This window comes from Pelmatolapia mariae, linkage group LG4 (assembly GCF_036321145.2).
Source record: "Pelmatolapia mariae isolate MD_Pm_ZW linkage group LG4, Pm_UMD_F_2, whole genome shotgun sequence".
Taxonomy (NCBI): domain Eukaryota; kingdom Metazoa; phylum Chordata; class Actinopteri; order Cichliformes; family Cichlidae; genus Pelmatolapia; species Pelmatolapia mariae.
In genome coordinates this window covers 12,304,239-12,315,081 of record NC_086230.1, presented here as the reverse complement: position 1 = coordinate 12,315,081, position 10,843 = coordinate 12,304,239, and the positions used below count along the sequence as shown (strand labels likewise).

The following is a 10,843-nucleotide window of genomic DNA, read 5'->3' as shown; positions in this document are numbered from 1 at the left end:
TTGAACCTGTTGGATGCTTCAGGCTAATGAAAGAAAAACAGTTTTGTTTACATGTTTCTGTGCTGTTTATCATTATTAGTCTTTGAAATGCTGGTCTAAGTGTCAGTATTATGGATTTTTGTCGTCCTCCCTCTCTCCACACAATCTACTGTATCAGTTGCCTGTAAACAACATCCCAACAGCAACTGTTCTTCCAGCTCCTCCACGCCACAGCTGCGCTCCAAAGTAAGTTTCTCTGCTGCGTTTTCTCACTGATCTGCAGGTATCTGTCATTTATCTGCAGATGTGTGTGTGAATTATTGTAATCAGCCTCCTTTAATGGTGTCGCCTTACATTCAGTTTCACAGCGTTACTCATGTTTTTAAAGTACTTTCCTCACAGCTGTACACGGTGGTAACACATGCTCTCACTCTGGGTTTTATTCCTGTTGAAGCAGAAAGCATCAAACCAAACAGGGTACAGACCAGGCTTACATTAAGAAGCCCCCCAAATGCCTTCATGCTGTACCTTAAAGAGCAGAGGCCAAAGGTCAAAGCAGAGCTAAATATCAGTGACAGTGCAGCTGTGAATGCAGCTGTGGGAGAGAGAGTAAGTGTAACTCTGAATATATTTATGCATCTGTTAATGTGCATGTGTACCAGCTGTCCTGTAGTCATGTGTAGTAGCAGTGTGGCTGTGTATACGAGCTGACAGTGTGTTCTTGTGATCTTCTATCCACAGTGGAAGTCGCTCTCAAAGGAGGAGCAGAAAATATATTTTTCTGAATCAGTGTGAAGCTGTCTCCTTGCCCACTCAGCCTCAGTGTCATTCCTCTCACCAGGTAACCTCTTCACCGGTCTTCAAGAAAATCAGACCAACCCTTCTTCTCATGAATTCATCTGCATTATTGGCCTCCTCTGCTGCACCCAATGCACTCTAGACAGAGGCCACCCTCTTCAGGAACATTGAAGAAGATCCTCTATCAATGCTTGAACGTCTTGATCTCCTCCCTGTTACTCCCTTCTTTTGTCATTCAGATCTCGCTTATGGGGAGTCAGTTAAATTTAGATTTAGATTTAACTGACCTTTCTTTAGCACTGCACTTTATAAACTTATGTTACTGAACTGTGTTATCATTTCTGTAAATAAATAAAAAAACAACAAAAGAGGCTTCTTTCAGTTTGTACAGCAGGATGGGAAGGTATAGAAGAACTTGTTCATTACTGATCCTTTGAATTGGCCCCACAAAACAGTTTTTTTTTTAATTTTCAAACATATACCACACATCTGTCTGTGTCCACTAGGTGTAAAGGAAAAGCTAGATATAAACTAGCTTGAGTAAATTGTCTCAGGCAGTCAGAGAGGTGTCACCGTTAGGTGGAGCTAAGCCTCACATAAATGCTTTGCAACTATTTTCACTAAAACCTTTTTTTCCCAACTGAGCATATTTGTGAAAGTTAAATGTAATGCAATCAAAGTTCATTTCCATGTGAGCATTGCTAGATACTGATAACAAAAACATAGTGCCAAGTACGTTGCAAGATCCAAACATCACAAGTGTCCTTAGAAAATCTGGACTGATGACATCTCATAAAGCTGAGAACTGCGAGAAAGATCAGGTAACAAGAAAGATAAAGGTCCAGTCCAACCATCTTCCTGCAGAATCCCTGACTCACTTCCTCCCAGGCCGTGCCTTTTATATTTACTTATTTAGGATTTCCATTAGTTGCAACTGATAATAACCATCATTTTCTGTTATTTCATGACACATTGATTGGAATTAGTTTTTTTTAACTGGATGGACAATTGTGTTGGACTAAAAAGAAGGAAGTTTTTAATTACCTCAGCAGCAATTTGTTGGGAAACCTTGGGTCTTATGTGCTTGTAATATTGACATGGACCACCTACCCAAACACTGCTGCAGACCAAGCAAACTCCCAAATACTGACAGTCCCCAACTACATGCAAAACATACTCATGAGCCGCTCGAGCAACATGACTGTAAACCAAGATGTTGATCCAGCCTCCAAACTTCCAAGATTGAAAGCCAGTCCAGGATCCATGGAATGCACCAGAAAAAGCCTGACCCACTGAGGACGCCACAGCTCGGGGTAAGGGCATTTGTGTCACAACACGGTTTTTCACTGATTGAAATTGTGTTGGTTTGCAAATCTAACAATTCAGTCCGCAGTGTTATTGTTTTTACACTTCTAGATTTCATCTATTACACAACTCTTCATTATATTTGATCAGCAGGATCCAAACATGAAGTGAGGGGAAAAAAAACACATAAGGCAGCCAGGTACTTTATTTATTTTATTGGCATGTTCAAACACTGCTTCTTAATCAAAGTCATAAATATAGCTGATCCCAAGTTTTTAATCATATATACCAGTTTAAAATTCAAATGTTGTTTGTGGTACTTGATGGGATTTTAAGGGGGAAAATCCCCCCAAAATTATAGAATAATAGTGTAAAAAATATAAATTTTTCATGCCATTATTAAAAATAGTGGACAGATGAACTTTGTACACCACATCAGTGCTCTGTACACTCACTGGCCACTTTGTTAGATACACCTTGCTAGTACCAGATTGGGCCCATTTTTGTTTCCAAAGCTGCGTTAATTCTTCGCAGCACAGATTCAACAAGGTGCTGGAAACACTGATATGACAGCATCAAACAGTTGACGCAGATCTTTCAGCTGTACATCCATGATGTTAATTTCCCGTCCCACCATATCGCGAAAATTCCCCATTTGACTGAAACCTGGTGACTGTAGGCGCTGAGTACAGCAAGATGACCTGAACTCTCTGATATGGGTTGTCCCCCCCCCACATGTTCTCTGACACCAACAAGGAATTTCTGACCAGAGAACTGCTGCTCACAGAATATTTCCTCAGCTTTTGGACCAGTCTCTGTAAAACCTTCTGTGGTAAAGTCCCAGTACATTAGATCAGGCCATCTAACACTAACATCCACACCAAGCTTAGTCACTTAAATCATGTTTCTGCCCCATTAAAATGCTCAGTTTGCATTTCAGCAGGTCTTTCTGTCCATGTTGACGGCCCTAAATGCACTGGGTTGCTGACATGCGATTGGCTGATCCCATATTTGCATTAATGAGCAGCTGAATGGGTGTACCTAACAAAGTGGCAAGTGAGGGTATTTGTACTGGACTAAAACAGACATAAAGCTGTAAAACTGCCCACAAACATTAAAGTCCCAGGCAGGATGCTGAGTAGTGTTTACAGATACAGTATGTTTCATGTGGGACTTCATGCATGTCAGTGCTTTGTATCATAAATAACCAATCACACGAGTTTAAAAACAGTTTTTTTTCTGGGAGAAACTAACATCTGCTTTTGTAGTTCAGAAAAAGGCCAATTTCTTATAATGTTGGCACATTAAAATTAAAAAAGCAACAAGGAACTCTTATTAACTTGACCTTGAGCAAGGCACTTGTTTCGCAGCTTGCAGTGGGTATAGTGTGGACATTCCAGTAGTGCAGCATAAACTATGCTCACACATGCCTTTTTGTGATTTTAACTTGTTTGTGAGAACGTAACGGCGTTAAACCACCTCCTAAGATGCAGCTGAAATGAAACAGATGTGGACACTCAAATAAAATGCATGCTCAACATGCACGAGGAGACAGCGAAACCCATGAAAAGTAATAATGATAATAATAGTAATAATAAATCAATCTCCAGCCCATTCACTCAGCCACTGCTGGCACTGTCTCCTCTGCTCCTCACTCTCCTCCTCAGTGCTCTGCTCCTTGCTTCGTTTTCTCCTCTCATCCTCCTCTTCTTTTCTCGCTCTCTCTTGCTCTTCCTTTTTAATCTTCCTGTCCTCCTCCTCCCTGCGGTGTATCAGGGCCTCCACAGTGGCCTCTAGTGTCCTTAATGAGTACTGCGGGAGCCACTTGGGATCAACCGCTGGGACAAAAGGGTCTCCAGCAGTGACGCGCAGTGGCTGAGGTTCGAGGGGAATGTGGAGGAGGTGTGCGTGCAGCATCATGCGGTACGGGGAGTTGTCTGTTCCCGAGCTGTAGGTGAAGTCCCCGACAATAGGGTGGCCTAAAGCGCTGCAGTGGACCCTTAACTGGTGGGTTCGACCTGAGAACAAAAGGAAAATGGAGCGGAAGCGGGAGGGAGACTTTTTAGGAAGTGTTTGCTTCTTTCTAAATTAATGTCACAGTAAAAAACAAACAAACAAACAAACACACACAAAAAAACAGGCCTGGCATTGCCATCTTTACATGGAAGCTAGGCTTTCCTCTGCAAGAAGAAAATCTTCATTTTTCCTTTGAAACAAATGCAATTACCAGTGAGAGGCTGCAGCAGCACCTTGGTAACAGGGTCTCCATCATATAACCCATATTCTAACACTAAGAGCTCAGTCTGGCAAGGCTTGGGGTTCTCACAACCTGACCACAGAAGGAAAGAACACAGAATATAATTCAAACAACTGTTGGAAATTAATGATTTACTTTCAACACGATGTCCAGATGGAATAAATGTCAGAGTCTCTACTCATTGTTGTTCACACTCACAAGACTCAAACCAAGCCAAGTTTAAGTACCTTCTGTTCCCTCAACACACATCATATGTGTTTTTCCCTCCGTGGAGTTCTTGCCGATGGAGAAGTCCACAGTGTGCGTCTCTCCTTCGACCGCCCCACGTATCTGGAAAGCAAAAAGTGTATTTTCACTGACACGTGTCTCAGAGCACCCGCACATCCATCATCTGGTTATTGTTCTTTTCTGTAATCCTTGTTAACCTGCTCTCTTTCCTCTCTCATTCATCCCTCGTGCTGATTGGTCGTCAAAGAACAGAAGGTCAGCTCTCTTTCTCTCACTCTGCCTGCTCTACCTTAACTCGGCAGTACTCGTCAGGTCCTATTAATCATTAATTGAGCTGGAAATTTTGGTTCTATTAGTTAAGCTTACTCATAATAGTTTAGGGAAGTAGCCTGAATCTGATGACCCACACTGTGGCCGGTTCATGGCCTTCTTCCTCTTTTGTTTTCTTTTGCCAAGCCTCACATCTACCTTAAAATAAAACTGAAACTTTAGTGATTCATCCCCTTTTCAGCAGGCAGTTACAGTTTCCACTAGAGCAGGGTGATATGACCAAAAATATTTATCACGATATACATTTGAAAATTTGCGATAACGATATAACTGACGATATAATTGACACTAGACAAATTACTTTACAACTCCACAACTTTATTAGTGCAAAAAAAACCCCATCAATGTATTTTCACTTAAACAAGCAGCTGGATTTTATGTGCATTAAAGCTATATAAAAATTTAACCGTGCAAATGCAAATCCTTGCTGACAGTTTAACCAAAAGGCATTTCCAGTGGAAAATGGCCGACATATCCTCAGCATAACCGTGTATAATATCCACAAAACTTAAAAAGAGGTTATACACACACAATACGGTAATATTATTTAGGGCTGCTCGGGATGACGATATAAAAACGTCTATCGTTTCATTTTACGCTATCGTTTGTTTCGTGGTGTCGCAAAATAAACCGTTTACGGCAATATTTTTTCATCCTTTTGAAGGTCACTGTAGTGGCTATATTAATATCTTAAAGTTCTCTCTTTCTCTTATATTTAATATAACCACACTACGGACGGACAAGTGACTGCATTGTCGTTAGCAACAACGACGGTAAAACCATCGCGTGTCCGCTCGTTTATTTTCCACATAAACCTTTCACAATAAAGTTCAAGATCCTGTTGAGACTTTTCAAAATAAACTGAATCACGTGAAAGAGTATGCAGAGTGTTTACGGATGAGAAGCAAAAAAGAGCCGTCAGGTGCTAAAAAATAAACCTTAGACTCAAACGTTAGAACAGGCTTTTCCCCGCAGCACGCTGTGTAATAAATACTCACAAAGAAAACGGCGGCCGTTACAACTTATGTCTAAATGTATCGTTTCATGTATCGGTTAAAACACTCGACTCCAGGTACACGACGCCCAGCTGGAAACACTTCACGCAAGTCGAGCTGCCCGAGATCCACAGAATTTACAGAAAATGTTAAATTTTTGTGATATATATCGTTATCAGGACGATAGATGTCTTATATCGGGATATGAGATTTTGGTCATATCACACAGCCCTAATATTATGTTGAAGCACAGTACGTATTAGTGATGGGATTTCCGGTTCTTTTTAGAGAACCGGCTCTTTCGGCTCGACTCACTAAAAAGAGCCGGCTCTTTCGGATCCGAACCGGCTCTTCAGGTTGTTTTGTTGCTTTAATTAATTTATTATTAACAATAATATAAAATTATGCACAAAAGGAATTACTAATGTAAAAAAAGTGGTTTTATTTATATATAAATATATGCGGTGGCCCCTAGAGACAAAGCACATACAAACTCCAAAACACATTTCTAGCGTTAACTGAACTTCCAAAACAGAGCTACCTAGATCACTTAAATAACACAATTGAAAGCATATGTGTATTGTTTGTGTATTTATACACAAGCACTCATATATATTCAAATAATTAAAAAAAAAAAAGTTCATTTACCTGTTACTACCACACACCAAATCCGGTCGTTGGTAGTAGGTATTATAGTAGGTAACAAAAGCTCAACACTGCGCCTAGCATCCTGGAGCACTTCTGTTGTCTTTTGTACGTGTTTTGAGTGTTTACGTGTTTTGGAGTTTTTACGTGTTTTGGGGGTTTTACATGCCTTGGGGGTTGTACGTGCTTTGAGGTTTGTACGTGCTTTGTCTCTAGGGGCCACCGTAAATATACTTTTATTTTTTCACTCCACATAAAATGTAATAAATAAATCATATAATACAAAAACCAACTATTCACATTTCAACTTTTAACTATTTAAATTTTCAGCTTTTCCCTTTTACAAATTTAAAGTGAAACAACACAAAACACTGCAAACCACAACACAATTAAATATAAATTAAAATATGAAAACAAAAAGAACATGCATATTCTCTGTCATATGGGCCTGCATGAATAAACTTTCTGAATCCTTAATCATCTGCAACTGAAAATAGTTGTGGATGATTACTATACCTTTCATTGTTGTCCCTGGCTCTCTTTCTCTGTCTCTCCCTCCCGCTCTGTTCCTGTGCTACTGCGAGTGTAACTACCGCCCCTCCCCCCTCTGCTCAGCGCAAAGCACAAGGCTCGCATGCGGAGTGAAGCGGAAAAAAAGTGCGAGAGGATGAGAGAAAGAGAAAAAAAAACAAAAAAACAACCCACGGCTCGCGTCGTTCACGTCAAAGATCCGGCTCTAAGAGCCATTTCGTTCGCGACCGACACATCACTAGTACGTATCACTCCGCGAGGCTCCAGCCTACGATAGCCGTCATGCTCCGACAATCCATCAAGCAGTGCAGGTTCCAAAGTGGTACTAAAACATTTGACAGATTTTCGAGCGCCGTGTACCACATAAAATCATTTCGAGGTCAGTAAACACAACCAGAATTCAAACATAAAGCACACGGGATTATAAGGGGCACTGTCGATTTTCAGAAAAATCAAAGGATTGATTTTAAGTGTGCCGTATTTTCCAAAAAAACACGGTAATAACGACGGCCCGCTAGCATGCTCTACCAAAAATAGTGCTTTGTTGTGTATCTGACGGACGAAAGCTAAACCAGTTCCACACCACTGAAGTTGCAGCATTTTTACAAACCAATTCTGGTTCATCCGTTTCATTCAACGATCCGCTTTCGCCCTTCTCATTCTCCGTCGCCGCCATGTTTTTTCCGCCATGTGCGTATGAAAACAAAGGCACTGCGCATGCGCGTTTTACCCATATTCTATCGCGATATTTCATTTTCTTATCGTTGCCCAACATTATACCGGTATTACAGTGAACGGCATGATATGGCCCAGCCCTAGTTTCCACTATCACTTCAAATAATGATCGCTGGCATCATTTCTTAAGCCTCAGAAAAAAAAATCGTAACTGTTCTGTTTGATTCCTCTCTTAAATTAGACGCACAGATCAGAGCAGCTGTTAAGCCATTTCTTTCTAATTCTGAACTAGAAAAAGTCATTCATGTTTTTATTACATCCAGATTGGATTACTGCAAAACACTTATAACACAACTGCAGCTCTTTCAAAATGCAACTGCTAGACCCCTGACAGGCACACAGAAGCGTGATCATCTTCTTAAATCGTTGCACTGGCTTCCTGTGAAGTACAGGATCAATTTTAAAATATTCTTCCTCACATATAAGTGCTTACATGAGCTCGTTTTAATTTATCCAGCAGATCTTGTACATTTCTATGTCCCATGCGCCATCTGACTTACTGTATCCTTATCTCTTTTACTCTTATTATATTATTTCCTGTTATCATTTTTATTTTACTCTATTTTTATTTATCAAATTCTGAAAGATAAAAAATATTTTATCTTTGTCAGTAATTATGCTATGGATTAAGGGACTCTAACACCACAAACAAACAAACAAACAAAAAAACGCTTAAAAACTCATTAAATTCATTAACGTGTCAGAACACAATTGCATGTGTTTCACTGTATTTGCAGCCCATACCAGAGCGAGGTAGAATTTGGTCACGGTGCGGTCCTTGAAGCAGCGGTAAGCCCGGCCAGCGGCAGCTTTATTCAGGGCAACACAAAGAGCTCCACTTGTGGAGAAATCCAACTGATGACAGAACCTGGTGAGAGACGAGGAAAACAATAAGACTACTCCTGCTACCAAGAACATCTGACAAGTGCAGAGGAAGTAAAGGGATTCTGACCGAAATCCATAGTAGGTGCGTGGGTCAGCCAGCTGAGGGAAGCGGTGGCGAAGCTGTGCCTGTACGGTGTTCTTCTCGTACCACATCTTGCTGTCGATGCGGATGTCCCAGTGTTTGTCCACCACGATGTAGTCATCACTGTGATACAGTACACGCAGGCTCTCCAGGCTAGCGGGCTCCGTGCTCATCGTGTGCAGTGATTAACTGGCACAAGCGTTGCAGGCCTGCAGGGACAAAGTCGCTGTCGTGACACATTTCACTGAGGGTTTATTTGAAGTACAGTACTAAAGACTTTTCTCTCACCAGTATAAAAAAAACCTCATAGCTGCCACTTATATTAATTCAACAGTCAATAAATTATAGAGCATAAAACTTGATTAGTATAAACTAGCAGGCAGTGGTACGAAACCTTGCATGTTTGGGTCTTGCACAAGTGTTTCTCACAACTTTCTTTGATTTCTGCTTTAATCTCATTTAACTCGGAATAAATGGATTTTAAGTTTTTTGTTGTTACATTATGCATACTTGTGCTTGCAGGTGCAAAGCATAAGTACCAGCATAGATATGCAACATAGCTGTGCTCATGCAGCACTTTTCTAGGCTTACTGATCACTCAAAGGTCTTCTAACATCTTAAGTACACATTCATACAGCACTTTATCTTGACATGCATATTTTTGGACTGTGGAAGGAAGCTTGAGGACCTGATGGAAACTCAGTCCAGGTACCTCTAGAGCTGGTCAAGCATACAAACTCCATGCAGAACAGCCCTGCAGGAGTTAAACCTATACCTTCTTGCTCTGATGCAACAGTGCTCATCAACCTACCACCATGCTCGTGTCTGTGTCAAGGTACAATCTCTCAAGACACCCTATGTTTGAACTCCTTATGTGCAAAATTACGGTGTTTTACTATTACACTGTTTGATGAGTCCTCCACGATCCTTTAAAAACCAGCAGGTGCCTGTCTCTCTGGGAAACTGGGCAAATGTGACAGTTCTCATGACTGAATCAAGCTTCCGCCTTCACCTCTGTCAGCGCTCTCCCATAACAAATACACACAGACCTGACATGTACAGTTTTCCAGGTTTAGATCTGAAATTCATCTGAAAAGAAACAGCTCAATTTTGACCCGGAATAGCCTCGGTGTACAACAATATTTTTGGGATTCAACTTTCATTTTGCGTATTTTGTGTAACTTTCGGAAAAGGCGTCGAATTTCAGGGTAAAACAATAACATTCATGTTTAATTATTTATTTTTACTGCTGTCAAATTTAAAAAAAAAAAAAAAAAAGAAAGAAAAAAAGATCAGATTTGACCCAGAATGGAGGAGTTAAAAGGTCCTGAACGTTTATGTAGTTTCAGTATCAAAAAAGCGACAGCCTCCAGAGGTCTCAACCGCAGTGCGCCAAACCATCTTTACGGCTGTGAGGAGAACAGACCGGTGGCCGTAGTCTGTCTTATTTTCGAGGACGTTTCCTTGGCCGTGAGAGCATCCCATCCACCTGCGCGTGTGGCAGTAAATCATGCGCCCACTAGTTAGCACCGCTGATTTGCTAACTAGTGGTTTGCTATTAGCATAAGACAACTAACCTGTGTTGTATGATAAAATATGTTTTCTGAATAAGAAAGCCCGGTTATAGGGCTTTCTTATTATAGTTAATATAACCGGAAAACCTACCGTTAATAAGGACCCAAAAAGTGATAAATGTTTTCAACAGATGTAAACACAGCCGCTTGTGACGCACTGCACTGCGCATGCGCTTCGTCTTCTTCGTGCGTGTTTTGTGTTATCAGACTAGCTTAAAAGGTGCACAGCGCCACCACCCGTGTATGACGGTGTTTATTTCACCATACATGAACGATTTACGTTTACAAACATTTTATGATTCACCTCGTTGCTGGTTTACTTTGTTCAAGGATTAAAAGTCTCCAGTATTGTGCAATAGTCTTGAACCACCCCTTATTTCTTCATATTTTGCTTGGAAAATTTGAAATAGGAGATCTTTTAAAACATACAGAGAAATACAGTATATAATATATGTATCAGTTTATACAATTGTAACAAGCGTGAAACTCCATATTTGAT

The 10,843-nt window shown here is 40.7% G+C and overlaps 1 protein-coding gene across 1 annotated transcript; it reads right to left on the bottom strand.

Moving 5' to 3' along the window:
* Positions 1 to 2,338: 2,338 nt before the first annotated feature.
* Positions 2,339 to 10,517, bottom strand: rpusd1 (RNA pseudouridine synthase domain containing 1). The gene is made up of 6 exons (XM_063470564.1): positions 10,436 to 10,517; positions 8,756 to 8,979; positions 8,548 to 8,671; positions 4,567 to 4,669; positions 4,310 to 4,411; positions 2,339 to 4,100 (listed from the first exon to the last, which is right to left on the bottom strand). The coding sequence occupies exons 2-6, from the start codon at positions 8,941 to 8,943 to the stop codon at positions 3,682 to 3,684; spliced, it is 936 nt and encodes a 311-aa protein (XP_063326634.1). The 5' UTR covers positions 8,944 to 8,979; positions 10,436 to 10,517; the 3' UTR covers positions 2,339 to 3,681.
* Positions 10,518 to 10,843: the final 326 nt, after the last annotated feature.